The sequence below is a fragment of the Apteryx rowi genome, unplaced genomic scaffold (genome assembly GCF_003343035.1).
Source record: "Apteryx rowi isolate R43461 unplaced genomic scaffold, aptRow1 scaffold_214, whole genome shotgun sequence".
Lineage (NCBI taxonomy): Eukaryota > Metazoa > Chordata > Aves > Apterygiformes > Apterygidae > Apteryx > Apteryx rowi.
The window spans coordinates 789,648-811,928 of NW_020448464.1; the positions used below are offsets into that span (position 1 = coordinate 789,648).

At 34.3% G+C, this 22,281-nt stretch overlaps 1 protein-coding gene across 12 annotated transcripts in view; it reads left to right on the forward strand.

Moving 5' to 3' along the window:
• The window catches only part of VPS13A (vacuolar protein sorting 13 homolog A), a 117,596-nt gene that overhangs the window by 58,860 nt on the left and 36,455 nt on the right, over positions 1-22,281 (forward strand). For 9 of the 12 annotated variants that reach the window (XR_003253282.1, XR_003253284.1, XR_003253285.1 and 6 more), the window contains 16 exons: positions 691-923; positions 3,216-3,308; positions 3,828-4,184; positions 4,956-5,057; positions 6,383-6,541; positions 6,658-6,919; positions 7,833-7,993; positions 9,619-9,722; positions 10,687-10,984; positions 12,147-12,542; positions 13,425-13,529; positions 13,618-13,764; positions 17,407-17,445; positions 18,426-18,554; positions 19,293-19,426; positions 21,517-21,646. Coding sequence is in view for 7 of the 12 variants with exons in the window: in XM_026064343.1 (XP_025920128.1) it covers positions 691-923; positions 3,216-3,308; positions 3,828-4,184; positions 4,956-5,057; positions 6,383-6,541; positions 6,658-6,919; positions 7,833-7,993; positions 9,619-9,722; positions 10,687-10,984; positions 12,147-12,542; positions 13,425-13,529; positions 13,618-13,764; positions 17,407-17,445; positions 18,426-18,554; positions 19,293-19,426; positions 21,517-21,646 (2,849 nt within the window). In the remaining 5 variants the exon portion in view is untranslated. The remainder of the gene's footprint in view (positions 1-690; positions 924-3,215; positions 3,309-3,827; positions 4,185-4,955; positions 5,058-6,382; positions 6,542-6,657; positions 6,920-7,832; positions 7,994-9,618; positions 9,723-10,686; positions 10,985-12,146; positions 12,543-13,424; positions 13,530-13,617; positions 13,765-17,406; positions 17,446-18,425; positions 18,555-19,292; positions 19,427-21,516; positions 21,647-22,281) is intronic. The other 3 variants (XR_003253283.1, XM_026064344.1, XM_026064346.1) reach the window with 1 other exon arrangement.

The following is a 22,281-nucleotide window of genomic DNA, read 5'->3' on the forward strand; positions in this document are numbered from 1 at the left end:
TGTCCTTGACATCCCTTGCCAGATTTAATTCCAAACGGGCCTTAGCCTTCCTCGTCGCATCCCTGCATACTCTGACAGCATTCCTATATTCCTCCCAAGTGGCCTGTCCCCCTTTCCACTTTCTGTGTACTTCCTTCTTCTGGTTGAGTTTTGCCAGGAGCTCCTTGCTCATCCATGCAGGTCTCCTGCCCCATTTGCTTGACTTCTTATTCATAGGGATGCACCGATCTTGAGCTTGGAGGAAGTGAATTTACTAGAATGCAAGTTATTTCATTAGTTTTTTTGACTAAAATGCCCGTTATATTTGCTGTGCGGCAATTTTGATGCTTGTTACTTAGATTTCCTGCTCTGATATAGGCTTTTGACAAGCTAGCCACTAAGTTTCTGTATGGAAAAGCTACCACCTGCAATGACAGCTACTTGGGAGTCAACTGCAGTGGAATAATCTGCATGTGATCTTTTGAAAGAGGAAATCATCACCTCTATTTGTGGCTATTGGTTTTGTAACTTACTGTACATGTGTGTATTCTGCATCTTCCAGTCTTCTCATAGTTGACTATTTTAATGTTCTAGCTAAGCTAGATCTCATTATTAAATCTTTAAAATAATCTCTAAAGCTTATAAAAGAGATGTAAGTGATAATGACTTAATATTTGAATGATCAGTCTAACTTAATTTATATTTTTGAAGCACCTTTGCAGCCTGTGTCTACAATGGAAATGAATATTATTGTTAAAAATCCAGAGATTGTGTTTGTGGCCGATTTAACGAGAAGTGATGCTCCTGCATTGGTGGTTACAACTCAGTGTGAGGTCTTCATTAAAAATAGCCCTGAAAAGTATAGCATGACAGCTGCTGTTAAAGAGATACAAATGAAAGCATGCCCTTTTCTCCCAGAAAAAAGAAAAGGGAACATTATTACGGTGAGTTTCCAAATGGAGGTTTGTGTTTACAAGGCACTATATAACTTGTACTACTAGTATGCAAGTTATTTCAGAAGCTTTCATCATTCAAGTTTTGATTATAGACATATGAATAACATTTTGTGGCTAAGGTAAATTGTTGCTTTTATTCTGTTTTGTTTGGTAGTTGTAGTCTGTGGCTTTGAGAGTTTTTTTGCTTTGTAACAAGGTAAAATTAAGAGTCTGAAGGAGAAAAAAATAATCTCTTATGTCACAGGTAAGCAAAATAAATAGGAGTTTATAGGAATATACTATTTGAGATGCAACTTAATATAATTTGGAATATTTTTGGTCCAAAATTTTGTATTGAATGTCTGTGTAAGTGGATAGCAAAGGGTCACAGGTAGGGGAGAAATTATGTATTATGAATTAAACTACTAATGGTATGCAGTTCAGAAATTTGTTAAAGCCTATAAATCCATTAAAATAACACTTTGCCTGTTTATAATTTGGCAACAGAATCAGACATTGGCAAGGTGGGAATGCCTTGACTCTTGGAGCTTCTTGTAGTTTTTCCTGCCTTCACAGTGGACTGGACCAGGGTTTTTCCTCAATTAACTCTAAAATGATATTGTTGTTTTAGAGAAGTAATTCAACAGTACATCCAACTGTTTATTTGTGTAATCAGACTGCAGATGACTTTTGAATAGCTCGTCCTTTCAACTCTTCATTATGCCTGCATACTTTTTGGAGCCAGTTAGGCTGGAAAAAAAACATAAATGTGCAGAGGACTGTGACTTCCTTTTCATCTCCTTTTCAAATACTCTTATAGAAACTCTTTGAGTATAGGCACATCTTTAATTACAATGATCTGTTAACAATCTAGTGATTGTGTTAGTGTCTGATTGAAACAGAAAGTGGTACTCTTGCACTCTTGGCCATGACACAATGCAGAGTCTCTTGACTTCCATTTTTTAGCTGGTCAGTGTGGCAAGCTTTGCAGAATGCAATTAGAAGGCTTCAGGCCCAGCTGCCAGGATCTTATCCCAGACTGTAGAAACAGAAAATCCTATCTGTATCTAATAGGATCCTTAGGGTATAAAGAGGGGAGAAAACTTCTGAGAACATTAGTTTTGATGCTCAAAACAGTACCTTCTCTGAAAGATTCAGAACACTCTGGAGAGAGTAGTGGACATCAGTTAAGACATTCTCCGCAGGTAGCAGCATAGCTGATCATTTTGAATATGTGCAGGTAAGGAAAGCTCTGAACCCAGCTTTTCAGTAAACTATATGATTTCAGTCTGGGAAACTAGTTAGAGAAATAGAGATTCAGATGACATTCAGTGGACATCTTAATACATAGATTTCCTTAGACACCCAGGAGACTAGCTTCTGGATTGAGAGTAGCACACATGATGAGATTCTTTCCCTGCACTTCTTACCTGTACCTTGGTCTGAAGGAGGCCATGTTATTTTCACTCTTGTCTGTAATGCAAAAGAGAAATAAAAGTATAAACTTGAGCAGCAGTGGATAAAGTAATCTGGACAAACAATTCTGTTAGGTTGAAATCAGCTGGGAAGAGGATGGTTAAACTGATTTGGGGTATATTTGTGTTCCCAGCATCTGATTTAGGAAAGGACAGAGAAGACAGGAAAGCCTGCAAAATTAATACTACTGGAAATTACTGTTGTTCAGAGTTGCTTAGCTTCTCAGGTGGGAACTGGCAACTACTGCTATCACTGCAGTATCAGAGTCTAATTACATGTGACTGCTTTCTTCATCACATAGCTTTTTGTTTTTTGTATACCTTAGGGTTTTGGTAAGCTTCGATAAATGGGAATGTGCAAGAGCTGATTGTAAAATAAAGCTGGAACTGAGTGATTATGATTCAAACAGTGATTTGTTTGTTCTGAAAAACTGCAAGGTACTCCAGACAATTGATTTTGCTTTGTTGCCATTAATTGAAAAGTCTGGTTCTCTTCAAAAGTCACAAGCATTTAAATCATTTGAAGACATCTGCAAACTTCATTACCTAAAGAATGGAGTTACTGTAATGTGACAATTTTACAATAGCTGATTTCTGACACATTAATGATTGAGGAAGGCTGAGATGTTGCTTCTGATGCCTTTTTTCACCTTTATATTTGTATGAATATTAATTTTCGGATTGCTGTTAATATTAATGTTCAGATTAATCTTACTTTGAAGAACCAGTATTTTCCTGTCAGTATTTTGTATTCATAATATTTAAAATTATATAATTTTAAAAAGATTTTTTTCATTTAAACATGGTCTTTTATTCCTTTAAATAGGTATTACAGCCTTGTGATTTCTTCTTTGAAATGAAGCAGTCGGGTACTAATCCGCAGTTTGCTGATCTAACGATTAAATCTCTAACAATAAAAGTAGGTAGATTTTTTTTATCATGGTTTTAGTTTTCTACCCCTCCTGCTCAGAAAGCTTTAAAGCTGCTTGTGGGATATCTTTCTTTAAAAAACAAAAAAGATAAAAGAAAAGAAATGACTGAAGGTGAGGTATTGTTTCCCATCTTTATCAGGTCACCTAGCTGTTTAGCATATGAAAATAAAATTAAAAAACAACAATTGCATCACTACACTTTTGGAATCTGTATTTTGTCTGATGTCTTGAAATGCAGAAATAAATTTGAAAGTGTTTACATATAGGGAGTTGGATGATTAGTTTTGAAAGTTCCCATCTGGAAGACAGGCAGGAGTTGAAAACCTGAACAGGTTAAAATGTAGCTTGGGGAAAGGAATCAGTCCTTAGAAGTGAGGAAAGGGTCACATGTAGAACAAAGTATTTGGAGGGTGTAACATTTTCGTTATAATTTTGTGTCTGGAAATAACTGACCTTTTTCCTTGTACTACTTCTCATTTCCAATTCTTCTGACTTCTTATTTGTAGGTTTCACCAATAATCATAAATACAGTGATTACCATTACATCAGCCCTTTCTCCAACTACAGAAACGACAGAGGAAGAGATCAGTCAAATTCCTCCAGACTTGTGGAATAAGAAAGATATAAAAAATCTAAAAATGTGGTTTCTTGAAGAATCAAATGAAAACGAAGATATAAATCCAACCACTGAACTGGTTCCCACAGGAGAGACATTGAAAATGAATATTGAATCGGTCATTATAACACTTGAAGCTGGGGTTGGTCACCGAACTGTACCAATGCTCTTAGCAAAGTCATCATTTCTGGGAGAAGTAAAAAACTGGAGTACTCTTATCAACCTACATTCTCGGCTTGAGCTAGAGGTGAGGAACTGTAAAAATGGAAGAAAAGTTTTCTGAGGATTGCTAAGCCCGTTATGTTTATTTAGACACAATAAAAAATAGTCCTTAGATTTGACTACTAAACTGATACAGATACATGCTGGAGGAGCAGGACATAAGGTATTAAGGTATCTAATAATAAATATATAATGTATTAGTAATAATGGCAGTAATTTGTGGTATACCATCTCACATGTACACTCTATGCAGGTTCCCAAAGGTCCAGTGCAACAATATTAAATTATGGAGTAGCAACCTGCTAAAATTCTTTGAAATCTTTAAATTATGATTGCAATAGAATATGTTCATGTATCATTTCCATAATACGTTACTTGGTACCAGTACTGCACTTAAATCTTCCAAATTCTGGCTCATAAATGAAAATTAGTGACAAGAAAATTCATTGGTTATTATAAGTGGATTCTTTTGCCTTTGTTTTGTAGTGCTATAAATGTGCCTACAGTCTAAACAAAAAGTGTATTTTCTGAGTTACAGACCTTTTATCACTTATTTGGAAATGAATCTCTGTAATAGAGACTTGCAGACCTCATTTAGGCCTTTTGCATTTGCTTCATCTAATAGTGGGAATAAAGTAAAAATGCAGTCTAATTATAAGTCTTTTATTGTATCAAAGCAATTAATGTATTTGTAAATCAAATATTATGTCTTTTAAAATCTTTAGAGCTTTCCTTGATTTCAGTTCTGTGCAACTTCCTACTTGTGTAGAAACTAATTGATTTTTGCATTCCATAGGTACACTATTTTAATGAGATGTTTGGGGTGTGGGAACCTTTACTTGAACCACTAGAAATTGAGAAGACTGATTTATTCAAACCATGGATTCTTGAAATCAAGGTATAATTTCCAAAATAAACTCATTTCTTCCATAAAGAAAAATTGTTTCCTCTTAAAAAAAAAAAAAAAAAGAAAGAAAGAAAGAAAAAGAAAGAAAAAGAAAAAGAAAAAAGAAGAAGCCCCTTTCATTGCTGAGACCATTTAAATCTCTAACAAATTGGTTCCTCACTTTTGGTTACTGAGATTTTTTTCCCATTTTACTGAATAAAAATAGTTCTGGCAGTGGGTACGAGTGAACATCTGAACTCACAAATCTTTAAAATAATACTGCCTCTTAGGTGGCAAGAAGTTTTGATTCCTATTGCACTAAATAATCATGATGGCTTTATATCAGTTTTTCTGAAGTCACTTCATATGGTAATGACATGCATTCAGTGGCTTTGGAAGGAGAGGAGACCACTCACCTCATTCCACAATGATATTCGTAGCAGAACTGTATTGAAAAAACTGATGTCTGTTATTGATTTGCACACAGTGCTCAGTGGGAATGTAATTCTTTTCACTTCAGCTTTGTCTTTCATTAGGACATAATCTAGACTCTGATCTCAAAGTAGAAAAACATTTATTTTAAGGAAGGGAGATACTTTTTTTTTCCTTCTATCCTAACTCCTCTGTTGTTTTCTTACATCCACAATTTTTCAAAAATTTTTTTTTTTGCTCAAGAGGTTGTTCAGAATGGAAAACCTGTCTTTTTTCTGGGACTGTCATTACCAAATAATCTTTATCCTTCTGAGACCATTATTGTAGAAAGCTGAGGCCCTCATGAAAGAGAAAAGCAGGAGGTAATGAGTCAAACCGCAGGTAATCTTGCTCAGATTTGAAATATAACAATTGTAAATATATCATATCCAGAAACGTTGAAAGCCTGGAAAACACGTTCCCTATGTTTTTTCCTTTAAACAAATGGAAAATATATGGGCAGTTTGGTAAATACTGAGTGTTTGGTTTGGGAACATATAAAGCCTAAATTTGGATTACTATTTTAAGAATGGAAAATCCATTAGTATAGTATTTTTTACACAACATTATGAGAGATGTACAGTAGAATATATAAGTGTATGTTCTTTGCTTTTGAATAATGATAAATTTAGCTACTGTTGTTGGAGTTTCAGTCTTTATTCTCTCCCTCTTAAAAAAAAATTTGGAAAAAAAAATGTGATTAGAAAAGGAAAACCATATGGTAGGGCTGCAAAAGAACTTGCAGCTCTAGTCTGAACTATCATCTTTGCTTCTAGAAAGGGAAATGCTGTCTAACTGTGTTAAAGTAGAATTTGCTTCTATGGAAAGAATGACCTGATAAGAATTCTTTAAAAATCTCCTTTCAGATGAAAAAGAAGGCTAAAAAAGCATTAGTTGAATCAGATGCAGAAGAAGAGAACTACAAAGTCCCAGAATATAAAACAGTAATACATGTTTCCTCAAAAGACCAGCTGAATATTACACTATCCAAATGTGGGCTACTAATGTTGAGTAACTTAGGCACGGTAAGAAAGATTAATTTTGCAGATTCAGAATCATGTTAAACAAATGTTTGTACAGATCATCTTGATGAAGTCTTACTAAGTATATTTCTGTTTTGTATCTATATTTTGTTTTCTAGGCATTTGCTGAAGCAGCTAGCCAAACTTCAGACATCTTCAAAAAAGACAGAGCACCTTTTGTAATAATGAATTCTTTAGGACTTCCTATCACTGTCTCACCTAGTGATTCCTTTAGTGTCATTAACATTGAATTTGGAGCAAAAATATTTCATTTAAAAGATGGAGAAAATTTAAACATGGAATATGTCAGAACTAAAAACGAGAGTGACCAATTCACAGCAATGACAACTCTGAGTAGCAAAAGGTTTTACATTCAAATTTGTAAGTTGCAAAATTCATGAATCTTTTATTTTTGTAAACTGCAGTACTACATCTTGTATGTCTCAGTAAATATTTGGGGACTGCATAACATGAAAAGAATGTTTTCCAGGGTTCTAGTTGCATGTCAATATCTGAACTCCTGCTTTAGTCTTTTCAGTTAAATGTTATAATCATCTTGTTTGTTATGCAGGTGTTTGAATATAACTTCTGTAGCATAAGTTTTCTACTATGATAAATAGTTCAGGCAACTAATTTTTATTTCATAATTTTTTACTAAAATTAAATAGTTTTTATTTGTATTCACAAGTTAATGCAGAATTAAGCTGCCCCAAAATAATAGCTCTTCATACCAAACTAAGGCCTTTGTGTATTTATAGAAAAATTTACTCTTAAGGGGAATATTTTTAAGAAAAGGTTGTTTTAAATAATTTAAAGTAAAACTGCAATTAAAGGTACAGCTTTCCTATTTGAACAGTGTATGAGTTTGCAATACAAGTTTATATACTGTAGCAGTTAAATTTTTCAAAACTGACTTGTTTGACCAATCTTGACCTTGTGATTTGTTAACGGTTGAATTTTTTTTATGATATATACACGCTGTGTCTTCTAAACCATTACATTTTTTAAACATTTTTTTCTAGGCACTAATTTTATTTACAGGGGCCAAAAAACACTAAAGATTTAAAACTGATGGATTCATTTACTCTTTCTGTGGGGCAGAGAGAATCATTGCTAGTTATTTAGTAGCACTGCAGGACTGTTAGATTAAAAGTGGTGATTGCACTTTTTCATCTGTTTCACATGTTTTATAGATTGGGTAGTACAGAAAAGACTCTTGAATGCACATTTCTGATGTTCAAATACATGTTTATGCTCTTTTTGAGTCTCTCATTTCTCATCTTATAACCACTAGGTCCACATAATCATTCTACTGTGGAAAAGATTCCATTGACAAAAGTAGGCCGATGTCTTTACACTGTAAGACACGAGGAATCGGGTGTTGAAAGGTCCATTGTCTGCCAAATTGATACTGTTGAAGGAAGCAAGATGATAACTATACGTTCTCCGATCCAGGTTATTTTTTCTTATTTCTTTTTTAACGAGAGTAAATGATCCTGTAGTCTTACATAAACCATATTATACAAACTGGCTGATTTGAACAGTTCGTATAACCTTACTTATGTTCATTATAAGGTAGTTGTATTATAAGGCAGTTTAGAAGATAATTTCAAGAACAAAAAGTCTTTTCAAAGTGACAAGACAGGGAGGGAACAGACCAGATTTTAGATCAGGATAATTCATCAGTTATGTTTTCTATTTGAATTTCAAATTCAGTACCAGGTCAGCTGAAGAGTAAACCCTTTGAGCATAAACCTTTTTTGAAGCCACTCTCTGATTAAGTAGTCTTTTTGATGGACATTTTATCATTTACGTGGTAGCGAAGATACAGGACTTCATAGTTGGTCCCAAAAGTAGTGTTCTGTGACAGTGTTACTATTATATTTCACTTGCAGGGTTTTCCCAGAGAGATTTATGACTTTGTTAATTATGAAATTTACTGTTTTCTTCCCTAAATTAAATTAGATAACTAGATTTTGATCAGTATCCAGACTTTGTTGTGATCTGTAAGAGCCCTAGAAGTAATTGCAAATGGGTCAAAAGTAGGAAAGAATATGGCTGTTTCCAGTATTTGCATGTTTGGTGCAGAAACACAGCTTAGATATCTGAGTGCAGGGGATGTCTCTGTTCAGATAGGAAATGAAAGAACAGCAGGTGTTTGATTTTTGCTGCACATGCTTGTATTTTATTCAAATATAACTTTGATACTTAAGACCAACCTTTCACTGTTATCTATGATCACTCTTGTGTGTGATATGATGTCGTAACTGGATAGGTGTACAGTATATAACAAAATTATTGCCCTAATGACACTGATCTGCTTAGAGATGTAATAGAAAATTAAATGTTAATGTATATTAATAATTGAATATTAATGACAACAGAAAATCTGTAGTCAAGATTGGTAATTCATGCTTTTATTTTGGTATTTCATGCTTTTATAATAGATTAATCTGTAAATATCTGTCTAAAATTCTCAGAGCATCTAAGCAAAATTAGACATTTCTTCCAGACAGATTTGCAATGAAGAACTTTAAACAATTTAAAATCTAGAAAACAGAACAGCTAATTATGATCAATTCGCAGGAGCTAATAATGCGATTAAATTATACCAAAAACATAAAATTAATGTTTGCAAAGAATGAAAAAACTGTAGGCCCCTCAAATTACAATGGGTGTGGTGATTTAACCTTAACCAGATGTTGTACTTCTCTTGTGTGTTTTGCCATATGGGATTGGACCTGCAAGCAATGTATTTATTACATTTTGAAAAGAAATTTTTTTGCAAATTATCAGGTTGTTCAGATTTACTTGTCTTTCCTTTTACAGAGCTTTAAGTTTCTGCTTGAAGAGGATTTTACACCTAATGTATTAATTCCATAATTGAAATACAGCATTGAACTGCGCAGTAAAATTTTGTAAAGATGATATCAGACGCTGTTCTATTTAAATACTTGCACTAGAATTATGAATGGATAAGATGAACAGTGAGAGTTCTTACACTGTACTCTGTTAAGCTCAAAGCATCTTATTTTTCCAGTTTTTCCTATTGTATTTTACTGGATTTTTGTTTTATATAGATAAGGAATCACTTTTCAATTCCATTAAATATTTTTGAGGAAGGAAGATGTTTAGGAACTGCTTTACCAGAAAATGAATTCAACATACCCTTGTCCTCTTACAGGTATTATTGTGTTGCTCCTTTGTTATGGAATATATTTCTACGTTGTTGATTATTGTATCCATATAATTATACTAAAAATATATGTTGTTTTCAAAAATTTGTTTCCCATTGGTAGCTAATATTATAATGGCTATATCATTGTAGGCTAGAATCATCTCGGATTTTCTAGTCAGAGTTAAACAAAATATTATTTAATTCTTGAATCAGTGGTTTTGGGCTCTCTTGAAATCCACTTTATGGAACCACTTAAATTAGTCAAGTGTTTGACTTTCACTGACTTCTTTAAGAATCTGAGCCTGCATGCTTCTGGGACACAGTGATGGTTATCCACGCAGTAGTGTGTCTTCATAGTGGAATGATGTTGAGTGATTTATTGCTGTTTGAAAAGGAGGGGAAAAAAAGGCTGCTTTTGATTTTGGTGATTTTTGAAGCATAAAATTCAAACTAATACATTTAGTCTCCATCATAGAGGTAGAAAAAGGCCTGTCAACCATACAAAGATTCTGCTTCCAGGGTAGCTGTCATTAGTACCTTCTGAAATGTGTTTGTGTATAGCAGCTAGCTGAATTGTCACTAACTTTAGGCAGTTAAAAGTTTGCTTTGATAGTTTTTTAGGATTGCAGAGGTTTTTTCCTTCTGTTCCCCAAAAATAACAGTTCTTGTAAAGGAATTCAGCAGCGTCTTTGTAAGAGTCTCCAACAGTCCCTTCTTTCCAAAGTTATGTAGAGTATGGAGCAAAAAACCCCAGCCAGTACAATCCCAGGAACCTTGTGAACTAGCCTTCCTCTTTGCTTCCTTCTTTAAACAAGATGAAGGCAGGCAATGAGTTACTGTCAGAAATTTTCAGAAATTCAAACAATATTAGAATGTTAGCATTGTAAAAACATTATTAAAATTGTAAAAACAGTAGTAACTGAAAAAGTCAATCTTCTATTAAGTGTTTTAAATTTTTTTTCATTTACAGATCCATACTGAGTTTGCAACCCCTAGCCAATGAAAATGCAGTGGATGGAGAATATGATATGTGTGAAGGAATTACATTTGATGAAATTATGAAAAATGTTGACAGCTTATTGCAGAGGAAATGCCAGTCAGTGAAGTCAACTAACTACTCACTTGTCATCAATATTGTCCCAGTAAAGGACACATTGACATCTTCATTATGTGCGGATGACCAGTGGGATTTTCCATATGTTGTGCATTTATGGCCTTCTGTTCTTCTCCGCAATCTTCTTCCATATCAAATAACTTATTCTGTTGAGGTAATTCTTTAATGTTTAATTTTCTATGGTATTTCCTGCCTATGTTATGTAAGCAGTTTGAATGTATTTTATAAATGGATATTGAAAGAAAGTGCTTCTGTTAGAATAGTAGTGAAGCAGAACTGCAGATCTTTTAAGGGCATGTCTGTATTTACAGAAGTGAAACGGTACTGGAATGTCAAAAATGCTGTTTTTAATCATTAGTAATAACTCGTACTTTAGATACCTAAGTAAAGAGAAATTTACACTGTGTAAGTTTAGTTTTGTGGGAGTGTCATTCTCTTGTTTTCAAATGCAGCTTGATCCTAATTAAACAGTGTAGTTTCTTGTGTGAATTATGGCTGCCTTAAGCAGGATAAATGGGTTGGTCAGCATTAGCATTTTATTTGTGATCAGTAGGGTGATTTTTAAGAAAATCTCCCACTGGTGCCTATTCGCCGAGCTTTGGCTTGAATTTCAGGCTGGTCCCAGACTGTGCATTCTTTTCAAATGAAATGAAACCAGAAGGTGCGCTCTGACTGTTAATGGGCGTTCATTCTGGGGCCGGACATGAGCCACTCTCAATTAAAACTCCTGAAATATGTATGGCGCAGTCCTTGGTTCCTCAGCAGCAAATGTTTCACTCTATAGAACTGCTGTGATTGTGCTTTGCTCCTTGTAAATAGGATAATAGAAAGTAGATGGAGACAAGCAAACATTTTTTTAGGTGGTCTTAACATTTAGTATTTGGGCTCAAGTAGTGTAATTTAATCATCAAGTTTTGTCACGAGTTCACAATTAGTAGAGCTTGAGACTGTGGCCTCCACCATATGCTTAGGAGGAACAGGCTCTGTTGTGTAAATCTCTTACTAATTTAAATTTAATGAAAGAAACACCAAGCTGAGGAAATCTGTCTTTTATGCATGTTTACTTAATGAATTCAGCAACAGATTTTTGGTTAAACAGTGATGACAATGTATAGGTTTTTTTATTAAGATGTAATATTAAGGTGGAGGTTTAAAAGTGCAACATGATTAAATAGCACAATAACCATTTCAAAATGTTGCCTATATAAGCTGTATCTTAATTTTCAAAGATGCATAGACAGTATGTTTGTAAACAAGATAAGTAGATACAAATTTTGACTGTGAATCTTACATAAATGTACTTTTTTTTTTTTAAGGGAAATGGGAACAAATATGACACTTTAGGAGATGGTTGCTCAGCCCAGATTCACAATGCAGTCTTGGATCAAACAAAGCTAGATTTACAGTTGCTTAACTATCTTGATCAAAATTGGAAAAGTGAGTACCATATAAAAAGTAATCTACCAGATATCAGCTTCACAACATTTTACTGCATCACCGAGTTGGATAAGACTGAATTGGATATTGCTGTCCACGTGACCTACACAGCTGGGCAGATGGTCATAGCAATTCACAGTCCATATTGGATGGTAAATAAAACTGGTCGAATGTTGCAGTACAAAGCTGATGGTATTCATCGCAAGCATCCTCCGGATTACAAAAAGCCRCTGCTTTTTTCTTTCCAGCCCAAAAACTTCCTCCAAAACAACAAGGTATTATAGTTAATAAAATCTGATAACTGCGTATTGTACTCTCCTATCTTGCTAAATAAAAGTGTTTTTACACTTTGAAAGTGATCTATAATAATACTGTGTTATGCTCAGTGAAGGGAATAAACTAATGTATCTGTGTCTAAAGACAGAATAAGAGAGCACGTTGTCAGATATGTTTGAAATGTGAAATCTACATTATCAACTGTATTGTTAAGAAAGATGTTCATGTTTGAGAGAAATGGAATAGAGGAAATTCTTTCTTTAAAAAACACTTATTAGTGAATTTTATTTAAGTTGCTTCAATAAATGTCCTTATTCTAAATATGACTAAGTATCTGTGTAAGAAATGTACAGCTGTGGTTCTTGAAAAGTGAACACTTGCAGTGGTGGTTGTTAGTTTGGGTCTGAGGTGATAGTAAGCTAAGGTTAAGTTGCAATTTATCTTTCAAGATTGCAATGTAATATTTTTAATGCTGAGTATTACTGCTGGAGGATTATGTTGTGTAAATGTAACATATGGGAACATTTTAGAATAGCAGTGAGAGTGGTGAAATCRGAGAAATGACAAAGCTATGTTGATGTGACTCTGTGTACTTTGAGATTTAAATTGCGATAAGGTTTGGCCTGGATCCCAATGTTGTTGCTTTCCCTGGAGTGTCTTAGACTTAAAATGATTGCTCCACAAAGCCTTAATTAAGGGTGGCAGAAAATACCTTTGTGTGAGTCAAAAGTGGCAATAGTCATATCTTGAATTTTTTAATGGAAACATCAGTATTTCAAGTATGCTTTTATATAGGTTTATGTATACATATATTCTGTTTATGATTTTAAATGTTGTTAGTGTCTGTAAATTGAAAATTAACTCAGGGTGTGTCTTTGTAGGTGCAGCTTATGGTAACTGACAGTGAACTGTCTGATCAGTTTTCATTGGACACTGTTGGAAGTCATGGTTCTGTGAAATGCAAGAGTCATAAAAAGGAGTATCAAGTAAGTTAAACATCTTTCAAAGTCTTAGGAAATAAAAATGAAGTAAGAAAAGAACAACATACTTCTAACTGTGTCTGTCAATTCACAGGTTGGAGTCACCATAAACAACAGCAGCTTTAATATTACTAGAATTGTAACTTTCACTCCATTTTTTATGATCTCAAATAGAAGCAAATACACTTTGGAAGTGTCTGAAGAAGGCAAGGAAAAGTGGATTCCTATTGTTTTGCAACAGGTAAGCTTAAAAAGGAAGTTATTCCTAGTTGTTTCTCTAAGGGGGGAAAAAAAGATTTAGACACTTACAGATAGAAAATATGAGCCATGCACAGTGTCTGATGACAGTGTCTGAACATATTGTGCTTTTTCAACAGATTATCTGTGTTCTGTTATCTTCTTAACGTTGCGTTACGACGAGTTGTAAGCCTGTCTTGCATGATAATTGGCAATGTTTTCTCTGTTACCTGCATCACATATACTAATGTGAGGAAAAAGACCTGTATTGTTACTGTAATATCTCTTTCTGTAGTAGTGCTGATACTGCTGTTCAGTTTTTCCAGTGGTGCCTGATAGTGTGGTTTGGCTGACCTGGCAGATAGATGTCATGCCATTTTCCCACAGGAAGAAGATTCCTCGTGTAGCTTCAGATAGCTCCAAACTGTTCTTCTGGGACTAGTGTCTCTGCTGTTCTGTGTGTTTTTTTTTTTTTTTTTTTTTTTTTTAATTATTATGTTATTTATTTATTATTTTTTCTACTGCTTAATGCATCATCTCCAGATGGGCATCCCTGGCCCTCAGGCCAAGTGGTACAGAAATGGCTTTGCCCATGCTGCCTAGGGCTAGTGTGCTGCAGAGTGGACTTTTTGCACTTGGCTTATGGTACTGCAGCATAACTCCATCCTGATACAGTTAYGGTGTTTTGAATTCTTTCTGTGTGTGTATGTGAGTGCATTTTAAGTTCGTGTGTCTGAACCATCATATTGTGGCCTACCTTCAGATCAGGTAGGAGAAGCAAAGCCTGTTTGGGGTAGTGTTGGAGCTCTGTGAAAGCTAAAACTGGTCCACACTACCTTTGGGGAAGAGTTATAAAGTGAACTCCCTCTGCTCCATACGGGTCTTGAAGAGAACAGGTCCGAAACAGTGCAAGAGTTTGTTCTAACAAATAGTGTGGTTGTAGAAGGCCCTGTGCTGCACTTCATAAGTCTCTTTATTTAGGACTGTAGGTATACCTAATGGTTATCAAAAAAAATGCTTGCAGACTATAATAATCCTAAAGTATATGTATATTAAATGGCATGTAAACATATCTCTCAGTTACATTTTTGGTACCCTAAATACATGCTCCTTAAATATGCATTTTATCTGTACTGATTATGGAAGAGAAATTATGACCAGATGCATAATGATTAAATCAGAATCCTTCAGATAAATTGTTATGATTTATTGGTGCTGTGGGCTATCTGCTTCAGTAACTTTTCCATGATAATGGTCAGAATGAACTCTTCCATTCCTTCCAAAAGAGTTGTAAGATTTTTTTTTGGATTGTAGTAGTCTGGCTGGATCAAAATTAACTCCTTATTAGCTTCATGAAGCTTCATATGAATCATTATCTGCCTCTGATTATTTTAAAATCCCTGACTGATGTTAGTTATTATTGTTAATGGAACAAGCATCTGTTTTTATTATGAATGGTATTAAATTCTTTATATTAATGATATTTAATGGGAATAAAGAAATACAAGAGTTTGTATTTTCATACTGTAGATATTTGCCTTTCATTGTTTGCCTTTTTGACCAGAACCTGGTATGAAATGTCAAATATAAGAGTTCTATTATTTCAATTTATGAAATTTCATGCTACTTTGAGTTTTTGCTGTCATTGTTATGTAGAGGTTTTTTTGTGGAGCTGTACGCAGTGGTGTTCAGGGTTTTTTTTTAAATGTTTAAGTCAGTGTAGGCTCCTATAATAATTATTATTCTTTTCAAAAATATTTCTTTAATTTTATTCAAGAATAGACTGTATGCCATAAGCTTGCACACTTGTCTCATTTTCTGGTGTTCTTATGTTCCTCTGACTGTTTGAACCTACATAGTTTTGTTGGTTCCATAAAGGCATGGTTCCTTAGCCAGTTCATTAATAAGGCTCTTAAATGACAATGACTCATGTAGTGTCATAGACCATTTCACATCTAACCTCTTACCCTGGGAAAATATAGTCATATTGTTAGTATTCCTTGTGTTTCTTTTTTTATACTTGATGTGGCGTTGTCTAATACAAGACTTAGTAGAATAAACTGTATTATTTTGCAGGGACATTTAAAATTTTTTGCCAAAACTATTCAAAGGCAATAGTTTTGAAAGTTCAAATATATAGTTACAGTATGTAGCACTTTTGTGTTGACTCTTTTATTGATATACTTACAGAATTTTGTAGATTATCCCCAAAGCATCATTGTTTCTCAAGTGTTTCATAATTGTATTAATTTATCTCAGTCTCCTTTCATTTATCAGGTATCAAAGGATGACTTTGTAGATTTTAGGATCACTCCTTATATCTTTTGAAAGATTAAATATGACAGTTTACTGAATGTGTTAGTAGTAGCAGAGGTTAACAGGGAGGGGTCTGTATTCCCTCTTAAAATTCTTCCAGACCCCACTCCCCAAATTATGTGCCTTTCCACAATGTGTCTTTTTTTTTTTTTCCATTTGACAAGCAATTTCTGAAATTCTGTGTTGTGACAGTTAATTCTCCTAAAGTTGTTCATCTGTGTGGATTGCTCAGTCCAGTATGTTTTTAATCTTGTCTACATCTGAGTAGGGTCCAGACACTCTTAGTCTAGTTATGTGTATCTAGCAGAGATTTCCAGGAGCAAGTCTGATGCTATTCTTGAGATGTGGAACTGTACTAGCTAGCTAAACTAGACTTTTGAATTAGTGCCTCAGATTTTTTGAATATTTCTTACTATATTCTTTAAGATTAGATTGATCTTCAAAAAAACCCCCAAAATTGTTAAGTTAATTAATTGTAATTAATTGTTGTTAATCCTTGTTACGGCTGATTCATTTGGCTTCCTCCTCCCTCCCCACCCCCCAATTCAATTTTTGTCATGTTAAGTTAAGCAGAGTCCTTCCTGCCATTTTCCTCTTTTATGACTGTTCTTTCTTAGTGACAGTCAGTCTGTCTTATCAGGAAAAAAATGAATCCTTATGTAGAGCCCCTCTCCTCGTGGACATGTTCCCTGTCTGGAATGCAGTCATCTGGCAGAAACACTACTTTCTCTTTTTTAGAAAAATCCAGTTTTCTGCAAAGATTGCAATCGACAGTTGATGGATAGTGATCAGTATGAAAAGGCTTGTCAGGGACAGTGCTTCGAATTAGGTGTAACACAAGACAGCCAACCAGCACACATCCTTAAAAAAAGAAAAAGAATCTTGATCAAGACTATATATAAGTTCACTGCTAAATATAAAGTTACTAGTACAAATACAGCTTGAAGCATAAATACAGCATCTGGTGAAGCATTTTGCAAGCATATTGCAAAAGATTTGGAAACATCATTTTGTGACACATTCTGTGACTAAAGACAATTGCAAAAAATTATTTTTCTGTTTTCTGTAGTTGTTTCTGTTACTTCTTGTTTAGCCAATCCTTTTTACTTGTTTTGCTTTTGATTTCAAACTTTAATTTATTGTTGGCTGGTTCTCTTTTCGTTTCCTTTGAGCTCTCTTAGTTTCCATGTTGAGACTTACTTGCTGTATTTTATGCTAGTTTACAAAACAGTTTCAGTTTCCTTTGTCTGCAGGATACATGTTGATTTAGATAACACCTTCAATCTTGCTGTTTAACTATATTTTTTTTCCCTTGTCTTCCTGCTTCCTGTGGTGTGAGAAACAATGGGAGAGGGAACTTAGTGGCATGGTAAGTTGGTGAACTAGTCTTTCACCATTGAAGATTTAATTCTAGGGTCAGACATAACTGAATATAAAAATCTCATTTCTTAATCTGTGTTGGAGAGATGCTCCTGAAGTTTTGAGTGTTGCAGATAAGCAGTTTGAAATACAGGAAAAATGATTTATCTAGACAGTCTTTGGCTCTTGCTGGTCTTTTCATTATAAGTATAAACCACCACAGTCTTTAAAAGAATGCAGTGTGTGTTTGTGAACACAGCTGAGAGTTATTGCTAATCTTAGCTCATTTCTGTGGTAGGACTTCAGTTACAGTTAAAATTTCTGTCCTCTTTCCCTCCCTGCCCTTCTCTCATCCATTTAGTATGTAAACTGTTTGAAGAGAGATTTTCTGTGGAATTTTATCATCTTTAACTCAAAATGGCTGTGATTCAGTTGTGGATGTGAATAGCAGAATGTCCTCTGTGATTTAGTTACCTAAGTCTTCAGTATTTAAAAAAAAAAAAAAAAAAAAAAGGAACAGCTGGTGTGCTAGTGTCCTGCTTACTGCAGTTACTTAACATTGTATTTATGCTAATATGCTTTTTTGTTATTGAAGATAAGATTCGTTTGTAATTTATACTTTTTTGGCAAGAGATCTCTTATTGAAAAAACAAAGCTTTGTCCATTGAATTTTCTCATTGACAAGCTGGGCCATTTTGGTGTTTTAGCTCTGCTGAACTCTATACAGTGGATTTTACATACAGTGGATTTTACATACAGTCTTACGTCTTTCACTTTTAGGTCTGTATCTTCTCTGTTCCTTCACTGTAGTCTGAATTTTTCTGACTTTCTACTTCTTTTGTTCAGCTAAGTAATTATTTTTAGCTATTCTAACAGAGTGTGTGATCCAGCTTACTTCAGTTTTGGTTAAAATTTAAATAAATGAACTTTAAATGCCATTTAACATCTAGCTTGTTTTTCACTTAATTTAAACTGTCTATTTTTTTCTAGTGCATTCCTTTTTGGCCTGAAAGTGATGGCAACAAATTACTTGTTAGAGTTGAAAATTCTGATCTTCCCCCAAAGAAGATAAATTTTGATAAGCAAGAAAACTGTCTCTTACTGCATCTGGACAACAAGGTAAATGGTTGGTTTCAGAAATTAGGTAAAGCAGCATAAATATGTATTTCATTTCACTCTCCAAATCTTTCTCCCTTTCCATACAATCAAGTATTGCAAAGTTGTAGGTGAGGGAAATATTATATATATGCATGTATAGTATTTTCATTCGATCTGTCCTCCTCTGTCTCCCCACAGTATAATTTAATTTACACTTGTATGTGTGTACACAAATATATGTAGGCATTTCATTTTAAGTGCCCCTCTGAGAAGTAAACCTATCCAATCTGAAACACAGACTGTTTTGTCAGTGTTCTCTATCTAAGACTGAAAGTAGTTACATTAGTTTTAAGGTAACACTAAGTTACTCTAAAAAGTAACCATGACTTCACTAAATTTACTTCTATGTGGTACATAGTCTCATCTAGCAGGCAGTTTTTAAATATGTGAATTTTCAAAGGTATAATGTTTTGAAGGATGTTATTGATGACTATGAATGATCCAAGGAAAATTCCTCTACTAACAATCTAAAGTTTGAGAGTACAGAACTCCTTCCTAATTTTAACCAATGAATGCAATGTCTGTTTCCCGAAATAACAGTATGATTGGAAAATATGTTTAAGGTATGTTAAAACAGGTTGATTTTGATGATTTTAGCTTATGGGTGTAAAAGTTTTCAAAAATACCATGAATACATAAAATTACTATTTTAGAAATTCATACCACTGTTATTTACTTTGTAATTTTTATATCTGATAGCTTGGAGGAATTATAGTGGATGTTAACCTGACTGAGCATTCTACGGTAATTACCTTTTCTAATTACCATGATGGTGCAGCTCCATTTCTGTTAATTAACCATACTAAAGAAGAAATTATTGAGTATGGACAGAGGTATGTATGTAGAGTTTTAGCATGGATATCTGCATGAAGACATGAACTGTATTTCATGTATTTTAAGTGTGTTTGCTGATATTAAGTATTATTGCAGTATAACTTAAGTGGTGGTAAAGTTCAGGCTTGACTGCTATTATGCAACCAGTCTGTTGGTTGTGCTTTTAATCTATCCTTGCAAGCTTATGTATAAAGTATATGCATTTGCAAAATGCCTGAATTACATACTGAATTAACAAAACAGACACATCAGCATTCCTTGCTTTATTTAACTATATGCAAAAGTGCTGTGCAGGGAGCTATCAAAATGTTACTGTGTAGAATACTCTCATCTCCTTACATGGGAACTTGTTTTTTTAGTCTATCAATCATCTGCGAGAAGTGTATATCTGTGAGTTCTGTGTCCAAAATTCTTTTTCCTTTTCAACTGCCTAAGCAAAAAAAATGGAGGGGAAAAGCTTATGTCTTAAGAATTGGTGTCTAAATTTGCCAGAGCACCCAAAAGCCTCTTATTTTATAAATTGAACAGGATGGATTATTAACAAAGCAGTGTTATGTAGTACCAGGGACCTGTTTCTACAAATGAAGAAGCTGTTTTATGCACAACAGTACTAATGGTCTTATTTTATATTGATTTTGTGTCCATGCCCTTTACCTTCTCTCGTAACATCCCTGCATTGGATGTGCTTTGCTGTTCTGGAAATATGCATGTGCTGTTTTGTGCAGAATAAGTAACAGAGGAGTTCTAAATATATTTATTGTTCTGTCAAATCTAGTTCAGATTTAGTTGGAGCAATGTATTCAAAAGTTATGGGAGAGATGAGGGAATGGAGAGAAAGACAGATAGTTATTTAAGTTTTATTAAACCAGATGAAAACTAAGAATATTTTAACAAATGTGAATTATCTGCAACCAGTAAAAATTGGGTTCTGTCTTGGTTTTGTTCAAGTGTCTGATGTGTGTGAGGCAAGGGTTTGAAGAAAGATGGACAAGCCATTAAAACTCAAATTCTTTTATTCACATTAATCTGCACAGAGCCTCTTTTGAGGCATGTTGCAGAGACTGGAGCCAAGCCTCCTATTAGTGTGACTTAGGCTGAGAGCAGCATAGCTGGATCAGTCCTACCTTGTACCACCTGACTGCAGCTATCCTGATTCTGGTCTCACTCTGTAATGTCTTCATAATGCTTTGCTACAGTGTGCAGATACTGTGCTTACTCTAGAACTGTGCAGCATGCAGTGCTGAGCAGTGTAAGTATATCTACAACATCTTTAGCTGGTGTCTTTGTAAATGCCAAGCAGACTCTTCGATTTTTCCTTTCAGGCAATCAGAGCAGTATCATTTAGAAATTGGTGCTTGAAAAACTGAAGAACTTCTAGTCCAATTAGGCTTGCAGCTGTATGCATCTCTTAAAATAAAGAATATATTCAACTTCTTGCTTTGTTATTTGAAAAGATTAGCAATTTTTAGCTGTTTTTTGAGCGTCCCCAGTGCAAATATGTATAGATCAGCTTTTGTAATTAACTATGCACAGCATTGGCTACCTTTGGAGAGTTTAGAAGATAGTCTGCCAGTTTTTCTTACCTGTATCAAGATGGAGTAGTGTTTAAAATCTGTCTGTCTGGAAATATCCACTGTATCCAGATACTAAACACTACATTGTTTTCCCCTCAGCAAATCACACAGAAGAAACCTTCCCTAAACAATGGATTGTGAGCACATTTTCCCCCCTCTACTAATATTTATGTTAGAGAGCAAAACCTGAATTTCCTTTTCAGTTTATAAGCTCTGCTTCCTGTTTTTTTCACTGTTTAAGTTTCCCTATTAATTACAAGCAGGGAAGAAAATGAATATTTAAAAATTTACTGATATGCTGTATTTCTAAAAGTATAACTATATAACACTTTTTATTACTGCTCTGAAAATGGTTTTGTGCATGTGTTACATAAACAATGTTGCTTTAAGTTTTAATTTTCATTAGAATTTATTATGTAAGTGTTCTTGGTTCTTCAACTGAAATGTTAGACTCTGCAAAGTCATTGATATGAAAATAAAATGCCAATGAATATTTTGTATTACTTTTGTTTTAGCTCCCTCTGTGAGTTGGAAGACTGTCTTCAGCCAAATAAGGCTGTGTTGTATACTTGGGGTGACCCAACAGGGTCTAGAAAATTGAAATGGAAGTGTGGAAAGAGAACTGAGGAAATTACACCAAAGGAAGTATGTTTATTTTGTAGAGCTCCTTTTAATGCTGGCTGTTTTTTCTCCTCTTATGCATCCAATGGAGGTGGTTACTCCCCTCCCCCCCAATACTTTGTTAACGATTTAAGTGCTTTTTTTTGCCACAGGCAATGCAATACAGATTCGTTCAAATGTCAGTAAAGATGACTGTTACATAGATACATTTTCAAAAGCCAGGAATATTTGTTTGCCTAGTGACATTTATGCTGCCTCTACTTCCTTTTTACTTAACTGTACGTGGAATTAGTTTGAAAAGAAAAGACTGCACTTTTTTGTGGCCTTTGATATACAAGACTACATGAGTAGCTAAAATTGCATGTTTTGTTAGTGTTGGCAGTACAGGAAAGCTTTCACCTTCAGAACTTGGTCTTGTTTTGGACCTACTTAAATTCAATGGTAGTTGTTGAGGTGAAAACAAAAACCCTAAATCACTTGCATCTGGCCTGTTAGTTTGCTTTTCAAGGTTCATCTTCTACTACAGTTTTGTCTGCTCTTTGAGAAATGATATGATACAAACTGAGGTGCTGTAGAATAAGTGGGTACAGAGTATGCTGACCTGTGCAGCCTTGTCTTAGTGATCTTAAGATCATTGTAGCTAATGACATTCTATCATG